Genomic DNA, 25,531 nt, shown 5'->3' with positions numbered 1-25,531 from the left:
ATTCACAAGAAAGAAAGGAAACCACTGGCTATTATTGGGGAGGTAGAGACTAACCATTGGCTATTTGAAGGGAAGGGAGGTAACCACTGACTTGTCTAGGGAGGTAGTGTTTGACCATTGGGTATTTTAGGGAAGGGAAGTAACTGCTGGCTATTCTTGGAGGGAGCAGACTGAACATTGGCTATTTGCAGAGAAGAAATGTAACCGCTGGTAATTTTAAGGGAAGTAAAGAATGACCACTGGCTATTGGCAGAAAGGAGGTGACTACTGGCTATTCTGGGGAGCTAGAGATGGACCATTCTGTATTGGCAGGGAAGGGAGGTAACTACTGGCTATTCTAAGGGAAGTACAGACTAACTATTGGTTATTTGTAGGAAAGGAAGGTAACTACTGGGTATTCTTGACGAGGTAGAGATTGGCCATTGGGCAGGGGCAGGGAAGGGAGGTAACTACAGGGTATTCTGGAGGAGGAACTGACAGACTATTTGCTGTTCACAGTAAAGGGAGGTACCAACTGATTGTTCTGGGGAAGGTAGAGATTACCCATAGGGTATTCACAGGAAAGGGGTAGGTAGAGACTGATCACTGAGTACTGGGGTAATGGCAGGGAAGGGAGGTAACTACTGGCTACTCTTGGGGAGAGAGAATATTGGATATTCTTGGGACATTTTCCAGCTGTATTTTGAGAAATTTGCTAATGAGAATTACTATGGACTGTTAACTCGCACTTTCACAGAGCAACTGGTTCCAAGAGAGCAAGATGCGGATCGGCCGAGCGATGTCCCCTACATCAAGTCCATCTCGTGATGACTCTCCGTCTCCGTCCTCCAGTGAGCCTTCCAGCCCCCCAACCAAGAGAGGGCGCTTCTCACCGGAGCTGCGATATGAAGAAATTGAGGATGAAGACTCATAAGAAGCTTGTTGCCTTACAACTTATCAAACGGATTTGTGAAATCAATCCCGAAAGAATATGGATAATTTGATTCGTCAAATTTCCAAACTGGCAAGATGGTATATAGGTTATGTGAAGAAGACTACAATTATGATATTTAAGTCATTGCAATATTAAATTAATATTCAGGAAATATCATTTTGTATGTGTCATGCCTCGTGACATGGCTGATGTTCATGTATTGTTACTAGGGTGACAAGTATAATAATGACAGGTTATTGAGTGCAGTTTCAGCTGTTGTATGACATGAGTACGTTTATTGTCTGGAATGAATCCTAGCAGCTTTTCATGACATTTGTGACACGGAGAGTTTGCATTATTACTTCAATTGTATAATTGTCATTGACTGCATTGAATCATGTCATTGATCACATGTGGTTTTATTATCATGGTGTACAGGGATTGAACTCATACTGTAAATTGTGATTGATGCATATAATTATAATATGGACTTTCTACACGCCTGGATAGAAAGAGGAATCGATAGATGTATGGTAAAATTTTGATAGATATGACACAAATCCCAGGGATAAGATCAACAGGGAACCTACAGTGGCCTCTAAAGTAGATAAAGAGTCACAGTGTTTCATAAGCTGTGGTAGGAAGGGAGATAACTCCTCAGGCATAGATTGACAGCCACGCAAAATATGAGCGAAGGAGATTATCAGGTTGTAAAACATTTTGTATAAAGTCATTATTTGTTGATATATGTTCCGTTAAATTTCCCTCTGAAACAATAAGCATTCCTTCTTACTATATTTTAGCAACCCATGCTTGCCATAAAAGGCGACTCAGCTTGTCGTAAGAGGCGACTAACGGGATCGGGTGGTCAGGCTCGCTGACTTGGTTGACACATGTCATCGGTTCCCAATTGCACAGATCGATGCTCATGTTGTTGATCACTGGATTGTCTGGTCCAGACTCGATTATTTACAGACCGCCGCCATATAGCTGTAATATTGCTGAGTGCGGCGTAAAACTAAACTCACTCACTACAATATTTTATTACCCAATGATGTAAAATCAGGCCCTCACTGGTGTGAGGTAAACGATTGGTGACATCCACGCATCAACACCACATTCTTGTTCATGCAGGGACACACACCCCATCCTCAGTTATGCAGGGTATTTTATCAATTCCATCATTAAGAGCCCATCATCTTCATATCTGCTGAGATAGTGTTCCTAAACAAACAGTTTTACTGGACAGTTATGGTGACAAGTGGGTCTGATATATCTGACAGTGGGGCAGCTTTGTGGTCAAAGTGTCTGCTAGTCTCACTGAACATCAAGGTTTGATTCCATGCATTGGACAATTGCTTAGATCGATGCTCATGCTGTTGATCACTGGATTGTATGGTCCGGACCCGGTTATTTACAGACCACTGCCATATGGCTGGAATATTGCTGAGTGCAGTGTTGAACAGCAACCAAACCAAACCCTGCGTTGGTACAATGTGTGAAGCATATCCGGTGTCCCCCAGCTGTGATATTACTGGAAAATTGCTGAAAACAGCACAAAAACACACTCCTTCACTACAGAATATTTTTGGCATCAGAATGGTAAGATACACTTTGTTTTCAGATATGGCATCAGTTGGAAATTAGTAATTTGTATTCCAGGGAAGAATAATATTCATTTCACATTAGGCATAATTAAATATTTTCATGCAGAATATATTTTGTGGTTATCTGCCAGTTTATGTAAATATGACTTGGCGACTTGGACTTCTCACTGTTGGCTGTCAACTCTTCCTTGGAATCCTGTCTCAAGCTTATGAATGTCGCTAACCATCTTTCAGTGCCCCATGATGGTGTGATGTGCTTTATGGGAGGATCCTCCCCCATCATTCCAGCCTCGGCTCAGTGCAGGTGCAGGGTCATTACAAAGAATATTATCCCTCATTGTAAACCAAAAGTTACTGTGTTCTGTAATCTGATTGGTTGAAAAACATGATTAAATGGTATTAGATTCCCGGAAACTGAAAGACTATTCACCGCGTATTGACACGTAAACAATTGTTTTGTTGTGTCATCAACAGTGGTGACGTCATTCAAATCATATTGTGACGTAAAGTTAGAATGACGTCACAAATGAGCAACTCCAGATGCTACCATGAGAACCAACTGAAACGGCCAGCTGATGACACTTCACTGCTGTGTCCGTAATCGATGTAAATGAGTGCAGACAGTAAAACCCCTTTGGTTTCCTTTTGTGTTTACAATGTCGATAAACATCATGTGTTGGCCAATTTCCGGGTGTTATTGAGTATTTGAAGCACGTCAGCCGGAGGTTTCAAATGAAATATTCCCGTGCTTCAAATACTCAATAACACCCGGAAATTGGCCAACACATGATGTTTATCTCCTAAGTAACAATCTGCATTACACATTACATAATTCCTGAATTCTAATTTTGAAATGATTCATGTTACAGACAGTACACCAAATACAGCAAATTTTAAGCTTCCAAGGAAAGGATTAGACATGCCTGAAATATTAATTGATTCATTATATAATTAAATCAATGGATCTGTTTGCAAAATTAGTCAGGAAGAGAGATGGGGCAGTAGCCAGAGGTTTCAAATGAAATATTCCCGTGCTTCAAATACTCAATAACACCCGGAAATTGGCCAACACATGATGTTTATCTCCTAAGTAGCAATCTGCATTACACATTACATAATTCCTGAATTCTAATTTTGAAATGATTCATGTTACAGACAGTACACCAAATACAGCAAATTTTAAGCTTCCAAGGAAAGGATTAGACATGCCTGAAATATTAATTGATTCATTATATAATTAAATCAATGGATCTGTTGCAAAATTAGTCAGGAAGAGAGATGGGGCAGTAGCAGAGGCAGAAATTATGCATCTGGAAGAGTCACATTGTCTGTGGTTATTTCCTGATTTTAATGGACACAATTCTATAATAGGAGTCAGATGCAGCAAGTATTTCAAATTGTTATCTAGGTAAGAAGGTACTTTAAGGAACATTCTCTACTGTATTTTTTAAGGGGCTGTATATTTTCTCATTTTATGAATGATTGCAATTGATTGTACTATTTCTGGACAAAACATTTATTGTGAAAAATATTAATTTTTTATTTATCTTTACTGAGCGTGAGTATTGTGTGTGTGCATGCTTTCTTATTTATTCTTTATATTGAAAGAGTAAAGCAGTTGAAATCTCTAATCAAACAAGATTTGGAGCAAATCTTAAAAAAAAGGAAAAGAAAAACCAAATGGTCCTAACATTTTGTAAAAATAAATTCTCACGAAATTTTTATTTTATGCAGTGTGTTTTTAGTGGAATGTGAGTGGAATCTTTTTGTCAGCAAATAATAAAGAGTGTATGTCAAAACTTTAAAGTATTTGTCTCGAAGTTAAAGCGATAACCTGTGAGAGATTTTAGGAACAAGATATTTTGTGTATGGTTGAAAGATTTTTATTATCAGTTTGTGCAGTGAGTTGTGTTATTTACCTGGCCAGGCATTGCTCTTTATATCAGAGCTGATGTGGCATTCAGGTGTTCTCAATAGATGTTCAGTTTGCCTATGCTGTTAGCTCTTAATGATATTTGTAATATGCTTGGCCTTTTTAAAATCATTGAAATCATTCACATAGCCATTTCCGTTAACAACTAAATCATTGTCGTCAATCATAAGAAAATTACCGTCAATCATAACATCACAACTTTTAATTCTCAAGTCATTCTTGCCATCACTAAATCATTTTCATCAGTCACTTAACCAATGACCGTTATCACTAAATCACTACTTGTCAATCATAAGATCATTAAGTCAATCATTACTGTCAGTCATTAAATCATTACCTTCAATATAAAATGTGAAACCGAGTTTTTGGTGTCACCCCTTGTAATGTTGCTGGAATATAATACAATTATTAACTTCTAGTGAGGTTAATCCAGTGATTTATAGACCTTGAACATGTGATATTCGCCTCGGTGAAATATCACATGTCCAAGCTCGATAAATCATTGGATGAACTGAACTTAAGTCAGTGACTGTTTTATTATATGACAAAAGTACTGACACAGTCATGAATCTTCGTGGTGGCGTGTCGTCTGCCATTTTGATACTGATGGGAGGTAACTCAAAACCAGCATAGTCACAGGGACGAAGGGATGCCTATCGCTTCTTTACCTCGCATGATGCACACAGCGCGGACTTCCCAGCTGGAATAGCCCAAATCTATTTTTAGCCACAGGAGGTGCTTGGATTGTTATATCAATCTCTCGCAACATAGTGACTTTGACATCACTGGGCCAATCAGAAAGGCGGAAATCTACCCGTCATGTAATAATGCTAAATGTGACATGAGAGTAAACTCTCTCACTGATGGCATATTGCTGATTATGTAAGCAACATTAACCCTTTCACCTACTTTAAAAATGAGTGTCACTTGGTATTGAATGTACCATCTAAAATGAATTCCATTAAGATTCTGTTACATGTGATCTCTGTTTCATCGAATACATCATACTTAGACTATATTTACTACTGTGTCATCACGTGCACCCATAATGCATTGACGTTCACTGAAGTATTACCAGTCTGTTTGAACGGAGTTCGAATCTAACTGCAGCAGAACATTGTAGAGGTCGTTGGGCATATGGTAATCAGGTTAAATATGATATGTTTTCATTCTTCATTAGACGTGTGTCGAATATGATCACAAAGATTGATTGATTGACTGAGTTTAGTTTTAAGCGGCTTTTTGAAATATTCCAGTGACATCACAATGGGGGACACCAGTAATGGGCTTCACATGTTGTGAATCGAACCATGGTCGATTGATGAGTGAATGCTTTAACCACTAGACTACCCCACCACCCTGAACACAAGGAAGAAGCAAAGGAAAGAATTAACCTCTGTTTTTACTGAAAGTGAAACTTAAACAAGAATCATTTAAAAAGAAATGTTTATCTTCTGCCATGAAATTGGTATTATATGATTTATCATTATCTTGAAAACTGCGAGGAGGCTTATTATTTTATTATTGATTTTTATTTTTGAAAAATGTGAAATTCCTTTGTGTGTTTAAGTATGTGACTGATGAGAAGTTTGAATGTTTTCTGGGGCTATGTTGTATGACATCAAATAAAGAAGCAAAGGGGCAGACACAGGAATGTTTCCTCTGAAGGAAGGGCAGTTGTGGTAGCCTAGTGGTTAAGGCACTTGTCATCACACCGATGAGCCGGGTTCAATGCCCCAATTGGGTACAATGTATGAAGCCTATTTCTGGTCGACCGTGCTGTGATGATGCCGGACTATTGCGAAAACCAGCACAGAACTCACTCACTCATTCACTGCCTTGAAGGTACTTGAGAACATTAATTGATGGGATCCATGTGGGAAAATGTGATGACAAAATCTTATCATTTTTTATTAACCTTACATTTTGTTTCAGTATCCATCTGATCATTCAGATTCTTTTTACTGTGTCGAAACTAGGTTCTGCAGTTAGAACTGAATGCATCTAACAGAGTGGTACTGTCCATGACAGGCATCACTTCAGAACAGGTGATGGAGTGTTTGACTGTGCTGATGAACGTAACTTTTTATTTTGACCTTATATTCTTGTTCAGTGTCTATCTGATCATTCAAATTCTTGTGACTCTATGGAAAGTAGATAAATGCAGAATTGCCTGCATTTACCAAACTGGTACCATCTAAGAATGGCATCATTTTTGAAAGACACACTATGGTTTAACTGAATTTTCCAAGACAAAAAGCCACACCCGAAGCTTACTCTTTAAGATGATTAACACTGAAAATGGAGATGATGAGGGAGTTGTTTCACATGACGCCAGCTCAAGCTTGTGCTGAATCTGCAAAGTTTGATTCCTTCATGATTTAAAGCCATGAATCATCTCTGTTGGAAACGAGATAATCTACTTACCGGTGGATATATAGTCATATATAATATATGTTTTATTCAACATCACCAGGAGTACATTGTATTTCATTCTGTATTACCCATGTTGTAAGGTTGTAATTCATTTTCATTAAAGTTAGCTTAAACTATATTATTTTTATGTTTGATACAAATCAGAATTTATTGTCTCCATTACTCTTACAAGTGTGAAGTTAGATATTGTTTCAGGTAAGTAGAGATGTATAAATGTCACTCAGCTTTTGGTAAGGATAACAAGATGTTATGTCAAATGTACACTTTGTAACAAAATCAGTTTCATATCATGGAAATATAAGAGTTATTCTCATCAAAAGTTGAGACGTATATGTAGTCGGTTCAATGTTATATTCCATTCCTGCTCTCGGGGTAGAATAGGGTCTGTAAGTAGATCATGATGCTTCGCAAGACCTTCAGACTTCCGGTGACAAATGTTTCATGACTTTTGCATGGTCTCATGGTTGTCAGATGACAGTAATGAACCAATAATCCTTGCAGGAATAACAAGTGTCAAATCTGACCATCCACAAATTAGCCAACTATTATGACTGTCAACAGGTGTGACAGCCAAGCATTGTTCTACCCTTGATCCTGCCTAGAAAAGTCATATTTGGTGGTCTTGAATTTTAAAACCAGAACTGGTTCTTGAATATACACTTGTCACAGGAAATCTGGTACAGGAAGTAAACTGTGCACTGTCTCGCATATCGCAAGTTAGCACAGATAAAGGGAGGCGGGAACCGGCTTAGTAGACAAAATGGTCCCTCACAAGAGTTACATGCCCTATATCATTGTCAGCTGCAGTCTGTAATATCAGGTGTTACAAGTGCTTCATGTAGTTACTACCTTCTTTAAAAAAACTCCTAATGTCAATGTAGTCATTGGATTACATGTTACATATGCATGAGTGAGACTTGAAACAAAGGTCAAAATATATAAAAGTAACAAAACTTACTTTCCTTTGAAATTCTAAGTACACAAAATGAAGACAAGGGGAGGTAATCTTGGCAAAGTCATTGCATCTGGGAAAGGGTGCAGACCTCTAAATATATTCTACCCAAAATTACCTGTGGTGGATTGAGAGTAATCATAAAGTCAAACTGAACATTTTGGCGGATTTGCATAACTCTTTTGAAATGTTGAATATTCCCCCAAATTACAATGTATTTATGCATGGGTGCTGTGTCCATGTAATTTTTAGAAGTGTCAGTTTTAGATTTTGGAGGGAGTGGGTGTGAAACTAGGGATGATACAATAAATATTATGGTCACATCTGGAAAATAGTTTTAAGTCATTTTGTTTGTATAACTGTATAACCATGTGATTGAAACTACTGAAGACCAATCCATGATCTTAAGGCAAATTGTCAGGAGTGAATACTTGCAACATGGGAAAATATTTCTTGGAGTTGGTGAGTGCCTATTATTTCCTTGCTATCAATCTGTAACCTTGGTAACCAGAATAATGTTGCCTTCTGTCATGTCATGCCTGTGTTTTTTGTAAAAAGTAAAACTTACAACAAATTAGATATACATGTAAATAGACAGGAAGATGTCTTCAGGCTATGTAAACTGTAACCTGCTTGTTTTTTTAATTCACGATTTGTGTGGCTTGTTTCATTGAAATGTAGTTGCTTGTCTGTATTGTATCTCATAAAGTTTACCGATATTCTGTGAAATATTACACTTCCTGGACTTAAAAATCACTTTGTATATAAATTTAAAATGTACTCAATGTCATGTATCTCTTTGTATTGTATTGGAGCAGGGTGCTGTCAGTCAATACAAAGGTATGTCCTGTATGTCAACCGTCTGATCTTTGGTTCAAATCCAAAATTGGCATGCACTACTTTGACGAGATGAAAAGAAAATGAAATCCCTTAAATTCACAATATTTCAAGGCTGAAAACATCAATCCCACTGCTTCACACTCACATTTACCTAACAACCAATTCCATAATATTTTGCATCAAAGCAGTTTACCCAGATAAATTAGGTTGTGTATTGAAACAAATGTAATACTTTTTTTCAGGATGGTTACTTTTGTGTTACATGACAAACATAGCTTGCAAGTTTGTGGTGTGATTACATTTCTATGACATTTCAGTTCTTCCATTGTAGGCTGTTGTATGCCAAGTAGTTTATTGGGGCACACAGACACGGAGTTATCCCCTCTGGCGTTAACACATGTACATACTGATTGTCTGTATACCATGGCTGGTATGTTACTGGGCTTTCATCTTATTTTACATAGCTCTTGCCAGGGTCATTGCAGACTAATATTTATTGCAATATCATGGCTGCTTTCATCATTTTATTTGGGTATTAAAGTGATTTTAGATTGTCATTGTATTTATTATGTTAATTAATGTATTATTTTGTTATTTGGGTATTGTTTACTTTATGACAGATTGTGCAATTTGATGTGATGAGGCCAAACACTTGTTTAACGGAGAGACTGTGCTAAATTTTGTAATATATAAAAAATGCTTCTTTTTGGTCTTTTATGTTTACAATCATTCATCTCAAATCAACATTACTTTGATATGAAATTTTGTTTTAGAATCAGAATTAGGAAATATGTAAAGAAAGATACAGTATTGTCTGGCTGGCTGTCTCAAGAATGGATCAGGTGAACTTTCGGAATGACAACAAAACCTTGAGAGCTGTACTTAAGTTTCTTTATGTTATTTTATGACCCCTACTTACTTACCTCCCTTTGAAATGCCAGACCTCTGTTACTATAGGTTTGAATCGTAGATTTGACCCGTTTGTGATTCCTAATTTTGACAACTCATGATTTGTAAATGGGAGAAATTGTACAAGTTTCTGTTCATGAAGTGATTTGTCATTTTCAACTTGAGGCCTATCAAAGAAAAGACCAAATGTGGATTTATGGACCTTTGTTATCTGCATCAGTAGAAATATCTCTTTATAATACATGAGCTTTATTACACCTTATAATATTTTATAATTTATCTCCAACCCAAAATGTTAGAAAACCGTTCTTCTGATTCTTTTACTAATTTCCTCTGGAACTCAACTCAGCTTAATTGCGATTGCCCTGTAGTATTTACTCTGTGAGGTGCTCATACTGTGTATAGCTTTTTTGCCTCTTAATAGCAGTTTTTCCTTTCACAGAAAACAATTGCCTGTTCAACCTAGTTGTGTCACTATGTTTTTAATAAGTTCACAGTATTTTGATTTTGAGTGCAAATTTATTTGTATTATATGACATTTGTTTGATATTAAATGAGTATTTTTCTTCCTGGCCAATAAATGGTCTGATTAGTTTGAAGATGTTTGTTGTGAAATGTGAGAATGCCATCCTACACAATATGACGTCACTGAATGTCGTATGACGTCACTGAATGTCGTATGACGTCACTGAATGTCTAACTTCTTTACCTGTCGAAGATAAAGTGGGATGAGGTGAAATGGGATCAAAACCCCCTGGATGCCACAGGGACATATGTGTCCTTCCTCTACATACCTCACTTGGAAGTCCAATAAAATTCTAAATATACCACGCATATATAAATACTTCACAGTTTTGAATTCTGCGGAAAATTCCCACTTTCTTGATACCATCCACTATTATCTCAGACCAAGTTAAAGTGCTTAAAATCGCCTTTCAAAACAGGCTTCATCGTAAATGTCGCCATTTTTCAAACTGCACAAAATCGAGATTCACAGCGTTATTTGCAGTATGTTTTGAAATGTGAAAATCGGATAATTACTGGGATTAATGAATTTCAAAAACAGCATATTAATGATCACTGATATCAAGTTTTCATGTAACCAGGAATGATAATTCTGAAACGTCACCGATGTACCCAGAATCGGTTGGGATGTTTTCGAAAATACACTTACACGAACGCCGAAGTGCGCTTTCCGCCATATTGGATAGTGTTTACAAAATCACGTTTCGAGAAGGCCGGTATTGAGAAGCCTATTACATCATGTATACTTCATAGTTAGCTACGACAAATGCATCATTGAACACCCCATGCATCTTAGAATCAAATTACAAATGGTCTTTGTCACCAATACCAACTGTCTAGACAAAACGAAACGAAATATACTTTGTATGAAAACGAACGCTGTGCTCGAAAGACAGCGCTTGACTGAAATGTAAACAAAGAAAAATTCCAATTTTACACTGCCGAGCATTTTCGGAAATTTTCCAACATCCAGGCCTATAATCATTGCTTACAATGGCTCAATACGCTTTGTATATTCAGGGGAAGAGTATCGTGGCAAAAAATAGCAAATTGAAAATAGATACAATGAAATAATTTGGTAATTCATAAGAAACTGTCAAACTTTTAGTGCAGCGTGACGCCATGACTGACGCAAAATCACGCAGAACGACAACGGTACTTATCGGCATTTCTGGCTTCTTCCGTCATTCACAATGTAAACGATAAGAACACATAACAATACACAGATAGTCAGAATAATTCTGATTGCTTACATCTCACATTTATGTACAAAAGATCCCTGAAACGAGGAAAACGTCCTCGCAAAATCTTGCGTACCCTTGTCAGCGAAGCCGCCATTTTGAAAGAAATCGGTCATCAGTAGTGATGTCACACGTCAACATTGTTGCACATATTAGACAATTTCTTTGAGGTGAAGGTCGGTTGAAGAAGAGTAAACACAATGTCCATACCATTCCGATTGCACTTTTAGTATTGTGATGTATACTTTGCGCATCGTTCAGATATTTTTTCATGAAATTGATTTCAGTATCTACATATATCCATGTTCAACACCATATCATGTGTGGATATAAGGTATCCGTTTTTCATTCTTTGAAAGCTTTTGATTGTTTGAATAATAGTTACATGGGAAATTGACTCAGTAAGTGTATTATACCACATTTTAAGCCTCTACACAAGTGTTGGAAGATCACACGTAGCCATTACTGCAACATGTGCTTTAGTTCCCGTCATGCGCAATATTCAATACGTTGGGACAAATATTGCAGTTTCATATGAACAGGTTAATAAAGAGCGATTTACTTCCAACTTATAAGTAAAACGGATAATATTAATGAAAATGATTTGTACATTTTATGAAATGTAGGGGCACACATACTACTATTTAAAGGAATTGTCTTGTTCATTGTATTGGTTTGTGTCGTTTTTATAGACAAAACTATTATGAATATTAATTGACCAGGTGCGACTTTGTCAAAACGTTTTTTTTTTCGATAATAAAGTCAGTTCAAATTCGATTAAAATATATCTGATGGCAGAATATCTAACTCAAACAATATTTATATGAAAATTGTTAAAAACATATAAACCAGATCATGTCTTAATTTGGACAAGCCTTACGTCCATATTTTGATACTTATGTACTGAAAAAGCGATCTCTTTGTACCTTTCATTGCATACTTATGAAGGGAACTGATTTCATAATCATAAGAAGAAAAGTCTTTTTCCTAAATGAATACTCAATGAATATTCAGGTGTTGTGAAATTTTCATTTACGCTAAATTGATGGTAGGCAGGTGCGCGTGTTGCTCACAATAAGATATGTAGTAAAACCGTGTAATTGTTGATATATTCAGGACACCATTTCAGTGATAAAACCATTCATTTTATATTTTGGCTCAAAAGTGTTGAATTCTGACACAGAAGCACATTGCAATTCTTTTACACATTGAGTGGAAATTAGGTTAGATATATACTAATCAGCAACCAGAGTAGTCTTTTTCCGACGTCACAAAATGCACAAAACATGCTGTGACGTCAACTAAAATGTCGCATTATTTTCAGTTATTTCATTACGTTTGAAAATGTGGTTGTTACTCCGTTAATAATGATGGAAAATTAATAAAAATACATCTACACAAACAGGAGAATATGGGAATCTAAGAACTAAATTATGTATCGGATAGGGACATCCAAATCGCTGTTACCTGCTTTTTGATGTAGTACACTTGCATCTTTTCCTACAAATTGTGAAACTACCAAAAGGTATCCTCTCACATTGGGAAATTTGTATTGGAATAGTTTGGTTCACTGTGAACAAAACATAGCAAAAATATACTGTCGGTATCCACAGCAAATTCTCTCCATGTGATCGGAGTTACATTGACCTAATGTAAACCACAGCGGAGTTATGCCCCCTTATATTTATACGTGCATGACCTCTCTGTCGACGTTTGACGTCATAGAAGAAAATCGATTTTGACATTTATTGCAGGTCATTTTTGATTTTGTGAGTATGACGTTATGCGTTAGTGCATGCATCCATTTCATATACACCTATGTCGTTCAGATATCAAGCTGTATTTTCTTCGCTCACACTTTCCGTAAAGATGCCAAATTAACAAAAAATCGTAGCAAAGTGCTTTTATTGGTGCACGATAAAAAACGGAGAAATTTACTGTTTTTCAACACACACAAAAGTTTTGGACAACTTTAGCAGTGTCAATTTCTCAAACCCCTGAGGTAACCGCAGTTATATTTATACCAACGGATAGGAAATTAAATATTCTACATTTCTGTGCAATTTTGTAGCCGAACGCAGATCCAGTAGCACGCGAGCGCAAATCTCGCACAACGTTCACTTTTCAAACCTTACGAAAATGTGTGCCTGAAAAATAAAACTCGGCATCCAGGGGGTTAAGTAAAGAGAAATTGACATTTCTCAAAATTTTGCACCCTCATTTAATAAAACGATTAATGGCAGTTACATTTTGGTTGGTTTTCATTTTAACACCGCATTCAGCAATATTCCTGCTATTAGGCAGCGTCTGTAAATAACAGAGTCTGGACCAGACAATCAAGTGAGCAACAGCATGAGGATAAGTCTTCGCAAATGAAGTACCTTGACATGCTTCAACCAAGTCATATAGCCTGACCACCCGATCCCGTTAGTAACCTCGTACAACAAGCATAGGTTACAGGTATTCAATTCTAACTGAGATCTTCAAGGGTAACAGCATTGTGGATGTGAATTTGACTTCAAAATGACTCCCTCACACACGGATATCACTGAAGCAGTTTTCAAACCAGTGTTAATCCAAACTCTCTCTCTCTCTCTCTCTCTCTCTCTCTCTCTCTCTCTCTCTCTCTCTCTTTCTTTCTTTCTTTCTTTCTTTCTTTCTTTCTTTGCTGGCTTCACATTCTAACCGAGCTTGCCAGTGTCAAGAAAGGTAGCGGTCGAGAAAGTTTGCTCGCAGTGCGGCTCAGAATTTGGGGAAATCACACAGGCATATTTTTAGGTCCGAAACTTTAACAAAAAATACATGTGTATGTGCAAACCTCCTTCTACCTCTTTCAGAGAACCTCTCCATGGTTTGCTTTGCAAACTTTAATCGGTTAGATAATTTGAAAAGCGAAAGCGAGTTGTGATTGGTTCGCTCAACTTCCCAGCGTAGACGCCTGATTGAATAAAAAGTTGAATAAAAAGCCAGCCAAGGTAGGTAATAAATCTATCTGGCGGAGCCGTGGATAGCTACGATACATAGCGTTCACTACATGAACGCTATGCCGCACCTCCATAGGCCGCAATGGTAGAAATCCTTTGTCGCACTTTCGCGCACTCGTTACGACTATTGCGCACGAAAAACTTATGTGAATGGCTTCTTTGAACTTATACCTACATGTGCGCATTAGTTTCGTTATCAAAATATTCAAAAATAAATATTTGCAAGCCATCAAACATCTCATTCGGCGCCATTTTGAATCACGTGACGCGAAGTGATTCCCTCATACATGATGCACGTTAAAACCATGTGAACGGTGCGGAAATAGTGTTTTTGGCAATATTCAAAGATGTCATCTTGCGGAAATATTAGCTAGTGGTAACCATGTCAACAGGAACCCCAAAGCGTATATACTGCAGGTCAATTAATTGTGTTATATGAGGATTTTTGTTTGTGGAGATATCTGTGTCAGTGAACTGAATATTGTGTTAGTCCCTCCGACCCCAAAGTAGTAGCCGTTGTCTGATTGGTTAAATATATTTAACCGTCTCGCTATCGATTGGACGGTCACAGTCGCTCAAAGGTTACCTGACGCGACCTTCTACTTGTTGTTAAACTCAGTGGTGGAGTGTAACAAGTGACATTGGAGGCTGAGTTTACTTACACCGAATGACATGATGAGTGAAGGCTTTCACCACTAGGCTAGCACGCTGCCCACAGTGGAACATGAGGTGGTCGTCAGATGGTGATGTCAGCTTCATAATGGAGGAAGAGATCCAGGCTGAAGGCACTGAACTTGTAGTGCAGCAACATTCCAGCCAGCAATATCACCCAGAAAGGACACTAGAAATTGACTTCACACAACGTGCCCACAAGGGGAATCGGGTCTTCAGGTCTTCGGCGTGACGAATGAGTGAGTTCAGTTTTATGCCACACTCAGCAATATTCCAGCTACATGGCGGCGGTGTGTAATTAATCGAGTCCGGACCAAACAACCCAGTGATCAACAGCATGAGCATCAGTCTGCGCAATTGGGAACCGATGACATGTGTCGACCAAGTCAGCGAACCTGACCACCTGATCCCGTTAGTCGCCTCTTACGACAAGCATATTCGCCTTTTATGGCAAGCGTGGGTTGCTGAAGGTCAATTCTATCCTGGACCCTCACGGGTCTTCGGCGTGATGAGCGAACGCTTCAATCACAAAGCTACCCCACCGCCCCTCACGATATATGAACGCATCAAATAGTGTATACATTGGTTGGAATAGTGTTGAACGCAATATTCCAACTAGACAACCTCACCGCTGGGATGTGAACTCACCCACTGATGTTTCACTGGTACGGGTTCATATAACAAGGAGATGGACATGTGTAAGGTGTAAAATACGTTCTGGGTCTTCCTATTAAGGATGTACAGTATTCTGTTACCGTTTACTTGCATTGTGAACAGTAGTTTCCAAGCTGCACTTAAAACCAAATATAGTGAGTGAGCTTATTTTACGCCGCACTAAGCAACATTCCAGCTATACTGCGGCGGTCTGTAAATAATGAAATGTGGATTTCAGTGATTAACTTTGTCGCCTTTTGTGGCAAGCATGGTTTACTGAAGGTCTATACGGCAGCTAGGATAGATAGATAGATAGATAGATAGATAGATAGATAGATAGATAGATAGATAGATAGATAGATAGATAGATAGATAGATAGATAGATAGATAGATAGATAGATCTGAGTATGGAAGTTACGACAATCTTTGCGCCGAGATTGCTTTGTGGAAGTGGGTCGTGGACAAAACTGGCTACAACGCTCTCAGTTTCCAAGTGAAAGGGTAAACTCCTAACGTCTTCCATATGAACTTGGCGTCAACTTTGCAGAAGATTTTCCATATTTGCCACCACCAAGGCAGTGTAAATGAGTTTAGTTTTACGCCGTTTTTAAGTAATTATTCCAGCAATACACTAACAGATTTGTACCCCACACTGTACCCGTAACTAGAGTCGATCCTGGATTTCAGCGTGACGAACGTGAGGATTAGCCCTATATAGCCTGGTTCTATATTGTATTCTTAGTTATAGTTATATATTTAGATTGAATTACTAGTTTCAAATTTTTATCCGTGATAATCTAGTTGCTTTACTGTCCTTTACTGACAGATTTATGTTATTTACTTTCAGTTACTGTAGATCTGTATGTTGGCAATCTATTGCCAGTTTTTTATATTGTATATCAAGATGGTTACATTAGATTTTCATACTATAGTTTCAGATTAATGTCACTGTGACATTTTAACTATTTTATTGTCCTTTGCAGACAGGTAAATATATTATATAATTTTGATTTATTCATTTATAAATTTGAGTCACGATATGACTGAAATAATGCCGATGTGATTTTAATTTTAAGTCAATCACTCACCATAAATCTACTATCTGATTTAGTCAGGATATGGCTGATATATTGCCGATGCGACTTAAAATCTTAACTCACTTACTCATGAACTTCCTACAGAACATTTTGAACGATGACGACCACTGCTAACCTTTGAATATTTGCAGCTCGCATCTTGAACAAGAACCCATTGTAATAAAACACTTTATAAGATGCCAAGGCTGTCCCCCATTTCCAGTCTTGTGTACCCCTTGATAAAAAGGTGATCGCGCGAAAACGCAACTTTTGTTTGTTTCCTCTATGTACAGTTTTCAACGTCATGCCAGATCCGACCCAGTATGACGTAAAACCTCTTTCAAGGGAAGTGACGTCATAGACGTCTCCTCATAGTTACGCCTTCATTGTCAGCGCATTGCCGCCTTGGTCGGACGTTTTGTTGTTGTCACTGTTGATATACGTCGTTTCAGACGCTGCTATCTCTTCTGGTCTATACGAGGTAGGTGACAAGTATTGAAAACTGTGTAATGCCCGTGAGCAAACAATTTAGATTACTTTTACGTTCACAAATATACAAGTACAGATTACGCTTAAAATAGGGAGTTGAACACGGACCATGTGACGTACAAAGCCGCAAAGCCACTGAAGTGTTCTAGTAGGATATCATTGTCAGTATCATCTTACCGAACCAAGGTATTTAAGTTGTATATGCGGGAGGCTTAAAGAATAATCTTCATCCAGGATATACGGTTTATTGAAAACTTCGCTGATTTATCTGATTGCATACAGAAACTGGCCGGTGATAGATACAGAGTATCAGTTTGGAAATGATGATATACATATTCTGCTTTATTTCTTGACAGCACGGAAAACAAGATGATCTTTCTACATGGACTGGCTTTAGCCGTATATGAATTTCAAAGATACCTCAAATACCGCGATGGTACGTCATGCGTGTGTGTGTGTGTGTTTGATTGTGCTTAGTTTGTAGTATAAGTCCACACACAGCAATGATCAAGTTATACCTGGTAAATTTCTATATTTTGAGGAACACTACGTTTCGGAGTATATTTCATCTTTTCATCCTCAATATTTATGATCCTATTTTAATTAAGAATATATGTGGATTTCCAAATTTGATAAATATCCTCTTCGTATTATTAATAAAATTTGCAAAAGGTAACAATGTAAGAATCGGTGTACATGATCGCCTGTTACCTGCAGTCGTTGCCCCCAACAGATCAGAGACAAGAGATGGGAAAGCGGGCTGCAGATCAGCAAGCCGCCGAGGCGTACGCCACCGCTGCTGTAGAGAAGGCCGAGGCTGCTACAGCTGCAGCAGACGCTGGTTACGTCGCCTGGAAGGAGGCCCTGATTTTTGCAGCTTTAGAGGCTGAGCGAGTGTCTGCGTACTCTTCGAAGAATGCTGGGTCACCTGCAACGTTGGAGGTCCATAGGTTAGAGGCAGTGGCATTGGAGAAGGCGTATGATTATGCAGCATTGGAGAAGGTGAGAGCAGATGCAGCTCTCGCCATGGAGAAGGCCCAGGCAGCCGCAGCTGGTACTGACCTCCCCACTGATCAAGACGCTGCAGCTGCTGTTGCAGTTTCCAATGCCGACACCGTTCCAAGTAAGAAACATTTCCATTGTATTCACAAAACGTCACTTGAAGCTGTTGTAAATATTCTGATATAAATATATTGTGTTCTTATGTTGTAGAATTAACCTTCTTACTGGGCTAACATATTTTCGTATTTTCTTTCAGCCAAACAAGACAAGGCCAAGAAGAAGGGCATCTTTGGGGGCATGAAGACTGGCTTCATGCTATAAATGCTGTTTTCTCATTGGTCCTCGACAGGCTACTTAATCCTTTCATGACCCATGCGCATGTCCTCCACTAACGACCTTGACCGTGATTGAACCAATTCCTGATGGACTATTTCGCTGAACATACAGCGGTTTGATCAACTTCTTCACAAGCGTGTAAAATTAGGGGCTGATGGGTGAAGAGTTTACTACTGAATTTGAATATTTGCGTATGTGTAATTATTGTTTCAATGAGCATGTACCAATTTCAGGGCTGTGAGATGGTTCTAAGTGATGACATATGCAAAAGCAACAAGCACTGTGACATATTGTGACGGGAGAGTGCGGGTGTGTTGTTTCACGATGTCGATGTGTTGTTGACCGCCAAGGTCGGACTTTATGCTGCTTAAGTCCAAGCTACCCTAACGTTGTGTTTCGACACTATTGGCAAACAGATAAATACGGTGGATGGTGGCTCAGTTTGGCAGACTGGCTGATGATTGTCCGTGAGGTCATAGCGATCGGGTGTTGAGATTTTCAAGAGTGGAGTTGGAGAGACGTTGGGTGCGGTGTTGGGTGAGATGTTTAAGAGGTGTTGGGTGAGATTTTCAAGAGGTGTAGGTTGAGGTGTTGAGGGGGTGTTGGGTGAGGTGTTTAACACGTGTTGGTGTGAGGTGTTCAAGAGGTGTTTGGGGAGATGTTCAAGGGGTGGTGTGTGAGGTTAACGTGATTGAGAGGGGTTCGACTTGGTGTCATAGCGGGTGATATTAGTAAATGTTCCCCAGCAGTGTATTTAAAAGGGACCCGTGTCACCTCTTTTGTGTTGTGTATCAAACAACCCAGTGTCTCCTTTCTAGTGTTGTGTCTCAAATACCCCAGAGTAAGCTCTCTAGTGAGGGTCCCAAATACCCCAGTGTCACCTCTCTAACATATTGATCTAGACACCAGTGTGACCTTTAAGTGTTGTGTTCTAAAGATACCTTTGCGATTTTTAGTGTGGTGTCCCAAATACCACTGTATCACCTCTCTAGTATTCTGTTCCAAAGACATCAGTGTCACCTCTCTAGTATTGCGTTCCAAAGACATCAGTGTCACATCTCTAGTGTTGTGTCCTAAATACCCCAGTGTCACCTCTCTAGTGTTGTGTCCCAAATACCCCAGTGTTACATCTCTACCGTCACCTCTCTAGTATTGTGTTCCAAAGACAATCAGTGTGAGCTCTCTAGTGTTGTGTCCCAAATACCCCAGTGTCACCTCTCTAGTGCTGTGTCCCAAAGACATCAGTGTCACATCTCTAGTGTTGCGTTCCAAAGACAATCAGTGCCACCTCTCTAGTGTTGTGTTCCAGATACCCCAGTGTCACATAGCTAGTGTTGTGTCCCAAATACCCCAGTGTCACATTGCTAGTGTTGTGTCCCAAATACCCCAGTGTCACATAGCTAGTGTCGTGTCCCAAATACCCCAGTGTCACATCTCTCTAGTATTGTATTCCAAATACCCCTGTGTCACATCTCTAGTGTTGTGTCCCAAATACCCCAGTGTCACATCTCTAGTGTTGTGTTCCAAATACCCCAGTGTCACATAACTAGTGTTGTGTTCCAAATACCCCAGTGTCACATCTCTAGTGTTGTGTCCCAAATACCCTAGTGTCACCTCTCTTGCGTTAGACAGAACTTGTACCACCAGAGTTCGAACCTGTAACCCTTCCTGGCTGTCACCAGCTCAACCCACTCTCCCAGTCGTTTCCTATCCACCAGCCCTAACACCACACATCACAGATTTCTTTTAATTTGTTTTGTTAGCAACGCCTGTTTAAATAGCGGCTAGGACGATGATATTGCCAATGTCGTTTTACTTACCCATCAGCCTCTATTGTGATCACTATGTTGAATTGTTTTCATTCCGTTAGATAACATCTGTGAAATAAATGTGTGTAATTGTCTACCTGTTTGGAGTGTTCTGTTTCTGGTTGTTCGCCCAATCACGAGTATCGTGTACCATTCAAAATACAGACTATATCAATACCAGGTGACAGAACATAAAGGATGGGCAAGTTCAGACATGGTATGACGGGCATGGTGGACCCATATCTAACTGATTTGATTGGTCGAGAGCTTGAGATTTGTAGTAAGAATCAGGCCAAATTATGTCTTACAACTCGGCTGCGACTTTGAAAGTTCAGTGTAGCCTGTTTACTTCGATGTTTCAAGATCTACAGGCTTTCGCATTCGATGCTATGATATCTTATGTTTTTAAATGGTGGTGAAATGAAAGCCAAACTCTTTTGGGCCATGCACCCATCCGGTAATGAATACAAACTGGCTGGAATAATGCTGACGTGATGTAAAACCCAACTCAACTTCCGTATACACCGATAGATTCGAGTGCCGACACGAGACGGCAATAATTGGGAAATACCGTTCAAGGCATCAACAAACGCAATACGCCCCACCCTGCGAGTTTGAGTGAAATGAAACATTGTCAAAACAGCCAAAAACACTCACCATGATTAATACAAACGCCCAAACACAACAGCCTAGTGCATGTGAAATACACGTGTTAACAAATTGTAAACAGCTATCAAAATGAACTGGGAATATGAATAGATAAACGCAGCTCTAGCTGTTGTTTTTGTTGTTTAAAGAAAGAATAAACCGACATATTTTGCACTCCTTTACCCATTACAAATGGAAGACATATGGTGAGTCTTGAGCTAAACACCATTTTTGGTGTTAAAAAACGGGTAGTTCTTCAATGCCGGGCCAAAAATTAAGTCGCCTCCTTAGAAAGGCTTTTCAGGTAGTTGTAAAATGTGTAACAATTAAGTTCGTCAGTTTGCTGATTACTCGTCCCAGAGGCGCGCACCTCTGATTGGTTGAAATTTCGCTCGCGGGACAGAATCGTGCACTGCTGTCAAAAAGGTCGATTTAAGGTAATTAAATGTCGAAATGAGTAGTTTTAATGTCGGGGTCTGTAAAAACATCTAGCCCGGGCAGTGGTCAACATCATAACCATTGATCTACGCAGAGAAACAGTGCTAGAGAGAATTGATTTGTTTCTCATCCACTACCGAACTGGTTTCAATCCGTGATGGTGTAACACCAAACATCGAAAAACACCAAGTTCAACATTGTTGAATTTGCCAGAACAGTGTGTTTTTTATTGATTATTCTTACATGAAAGTGAATAAATCCTGTGCCAAAAATAAAAAAAGAACAAATATTTAAACCGTCTATCCTAGAACATGTTTTAATATCTGCAGTTCAAAGACATCGTCCTGGACTCATCCAGTGCTATCGTGTGGTCTGCAAATGGATGGATGTACGTAGTGGATGTGGTATTTGTAGAGATCATAACATTGAAACATGCAGTAGGGATTCGAACAACGGGCCTTCGGATTCGAAGTCGGACGCCTTGTCCACATGCCCAAGGTCGGAATATTCTGTCGGTAATTCCGTGATGCATTCTCTAGGAGGCCCCTGCGTCCTGCTGAACAATAAAACAGTATTTTACACTTATGAATGAGTAGCGAAGCATGCACAAACTATCTGTAATGACGGTTACCTATAGGACGGGGAGATAACTCTACTGGCTAGCGACCAGTTATCGTCGCGTACCCGTTATCGCCACTTCGTCGTTACGGCGCATGCGCAGATCTGATCACGTCAATTTCGTTGTTTTTTCGAACGGCATTTTCAGATAGATCTTGGATATCCTAAAACATTTCCATGGTAAGTAAACAATAATTCAAATCAACATATAGAAGTTTGTTTTTGTCTTAATTGCGCGGTTGGGGGGATGTCACGTGATGGAAATGGTTGGCGTTTCACTTTCATATAAAACAATCCGAAAAAGTTACACCAACATTTAAAGTTTTGTTTTTAATTACAAAGCATTATTTTCTGTTTGGGTATGTATAAATTTTCACATAAAAGATAATTACAGCTCCATTTGAGCATTTCTACTTTTCGTCTCCCAGCGAAAAGGTCGGCTGAATCGCTGTATTATTGGCTGTCGGCTGCGATGGCTAGCAGGCAGACGACTTCTGGTACTCAAAGACAGACGATAAACAAAAAATATATTTAATTCTCATAACTGAAGTAGATTATCGAGGTAAAAGTAGAAATAATGGCGAAAGTTCAAAAACTCACCTTTGACTTTAGAATGTTAGACTTTATTCCAGAGTTTTACTGCTTGAGAAGTATGAGCTGAGCCAGCGCAGTGAACGCGTTTGTGACAAGCAGGTGGGGCAGGTAATCTGGACGAATACACTTGGTTCCTACAGATTGGCGATTAAGCACGTGCAATACATGCTGACCGTGGCGTGAAATCTATACCGCTACTGTTAACACGTGTCTCGTAGAGCAATGTCGTTCAGCAAGACACCATGACGACACGATTCGCACGAGGAAATTGAACTTTTCAATATGTAGACGACAACCTGTTTCCCTCTTGTTTCAAATGGAATGTTCTGGAGGGCATTCTTTTATATGAAAATTGGGGTCATTTGTCACGTAGTGGCTCATCTAACACTTGTCAAGCAGTAGATCTGGGCGCGGAACTTATGCTGATAGTAGCAGACAACTGATCCAATGCACAACACTGTATATAATTATCTGTATGGTAGAATGCATATGAAGAGGAACAATACCCAATTTATTTCCAATTTAGTTCACTCATACAGCAAAGTACACACTGGTCACATTAAGGATTGTTCACCATGCAGAGATATAAATATGAGCGCCAGGCTCGTAAGCAAATTTGAAATGCTACTTTCAGTAACTTTTGTAAAACCTCCCTTTAAAATCCTTTTGGATTTGAATTGAAATTTCTTGTTGTTTCAACTTACACGAAACCATGTTTAGTAAAGTTGTGTATGAATGTGTTTATGATTTGATAAGATGGGGAATTAAACAAGTTCACATGTCTCCTTGTACTATTTCATCTAAATTAGATATGAATCTTATTATATCATTACATTCATATATATGTTTCATATTTCCCAAATTGTAATAGGATTACGTTCATGAGAAACATTTTCAAAACAGTTTCAGTCGTTTCCACTTGTAGTTGACTCTTAAAAAGATAAGGAAGCAATATGATCGAATGAATTTGGCCATCGCAGATAAGTATGTAGAGGCGTAGAATGCACGTATTTTTCCCGTATTTTCAGCGTGCCACATAAAACTTTGGATCATTACTTTCAGAGTAAGGCAGTAAACCAGGGCTTCGGTGAATGCTTACGGATGAAAAAGAAAAAAACGCTTAACGAACTACCTAATTTACATGGCTAACTAGGGCTTTTCATTAACCAGATCAGTTAGCAGATCATTCATTACCACGATTATTCCAGGACAAGGATGTCTAATCAAACAGTTATGGAGCAGAGCCCCGTTTCACAAAACTCTCGTAAGCCTAAGATCTCGTAACTTTTCTCGTAGCAGCCGTAGCTCCTGTGTTACAGTATAGGAGGTACAATGGCTACGAGAAAACGTACGAGATCTTAGGCTTACGAGAGCTTTGTGAAACGGGGTCCAGTGCTTTACTCTTCTCGATCAAACTTGGCAGTGAACATACTTGGTGTTACTGATAAACCGTCACTGATCTTTAACGCAGACGCAGAGTCCAGCTTTTCTGGTAAATAGATGAGCCTTGAGAGAGTGACCACAGCCAGGGGGAGCATGCGTACCACTGTCATTTTCCACTGCAGATCACATTAAAGCAACCGTCACAGTCTGCGCCAGTGGCCGAGGTCTGCTGACAATGGTAGTTTATGCTAAGTCTCTCCCACACAGGAACTACAAAGAAGTGGTACCAGGTGACTGGCTATTCGCTGTGTCTGGGTGCATGGATACAGAATTATTTACAAATTGCTCACTCGGCCAACTGTAGCAGAGCAAGGCTGGTACGTTTCGTTTCTGGACAGTCACGACTGTCACGTCCAGTTTGAGATTGCAAAAGGAAATGAAACAGAATTTCTTTGTTTGCCTCCCAATACAGCACACATCCTCCAGCCTCACGATGTAGACATTTTTGGGCCCCTTAAAGCAACATGTACATTCTCTTGTCTTGTCGGGGTCTGTAAAAACATCTAGCCCGGGCAGTGGTCAACATCATAACCATTGATCTACGCAGAGAAACAGTGCTAGAGAGAATTGATTTGTTTCTCATCCACTACCGAACTGGTTTCAATCCGTGATGGTGTAACACTAAACATCGAAAAACACCAAGTTCAACATTGTTGAATTTGCCAGAACAGTGTGTTTTTTATTGATTATTCTTACATGAAAGTGAATAAATCCTGTGCCAAAAATAAAAAAAGAACAAATATTTAAACCGTCTATCCTAGAACTGTTTTAATATCTGCAGTTCAAAGACATCGTCCTGGACTCATCCAGTGCTATCGTGTGGTCTGCAAATGGATGGATGTACGTAGTGGATGTGGTATTTGTAGAGATCATAACATTGAAACATGCAGTAGGGATTCGAACAACGGGCCTTCGGATTCGAAGTCGGACGCCTTGTCCACATGCCCAAGGTCGGAATATTCTGTCGGTAATTCCGTGATGCATTCTCTAGGAGGCCCCTGCGTCCTGCTGAACAATAAAACAGTATTTTACACTTATGAATGAGTAGCGAAGCATGCACAAACTATCTGTAATGACGGTTACCTATAGGACGGGGAGATAACTCTACTGGCTAGCGACCAGTTATCGTCGCGTACCCGTTATCGCCACTTCGTCGTTACGGCGCATGCGCAGATCTGATCACGTCAATTTCGTTGTTTTTTCGAACGGCATTTTCAGATAGATCTTGGATATCCTAAAACATTTCCATGGTAAGTAAACAATAATTCAAATCAACATATAGAAGTTTGTTTTTGTCTTAATTGCGCGGTTGGGGGGATGTCACGTGATGGAAATGGTTGGCGTTTCACTTTCATATAAAACAATCCGAAAAAGTTACACCAACATTTAAAGTTTTGTTTTTAATTACAAAG

The 25,531-nt window shown here is 39.1% G+C and overlaps 2 protein-coding genes across 4 annotated transcripts in view; both read left to right on the top strand.

Moving 5' to 3' along the window:
- The window catches only part of LOC137281593 (choline-phosphate cytidylyltransferase B-like), a 41,888-nt gene extending 31,703 nt beyond the window's left edge, over positions 1–10,185 (top strand). For all 3 annotated transcript variants that reach the window (XM_067812925.1, XM_067812926.1, XM_067812927.1), the window contains one exon: positions 737–10,185. In XM_067812925.1, the coding sequence (XP_067669026.1) occupies positions 737–913 (177 nt within the window). In that variant the 3' untranslated portion in view covers positions 914–10,185. The remainder of the gene's footprint in view (positions 1–736) is intronic.
- A 7,416-nt stretch (positions 10,186–17,601) lies between these two features.
- On the top strand, positions 17,602–18,555 carry LOC137281623 (uncharacterized). The gene is made up of 3 exons (XM_067812983.1): positions 17,602–17,668; positions 17,966–18,355; positions 18,491–18,555. The coding sequence occupies exons 1-3, from the start codon at positions 17,602–17,604 to the stop codon at positions 18,553–18,555; spliced, it is 522 nt and encodes a 173-aa protein (XP_067669084.1).
- Positions 18,556–25,531: the final 6,976 nt, after the last annotated feature.

The sequence above is a fragment of the Haliotis asinina genome, chromosome 4 (genome assembly GCF_037392515.1).
Source record: "Haliotis asinina isolate JCU_RB_2024 chromosome 4, JCU_Hal_asi_v2, whole genome shotgun sequence".
NCBI classification, from domain to species: Eukaryota; Metazoa; Mollusca; class Gastropoda; order Lepetellida; family Haliotidae; genus Haliotis; species Haliotis asinina.
Note: the sequence above shows the minus strand (reverse complement) of the source record. Positions and strands in the feature narration are given on the sequence as shown.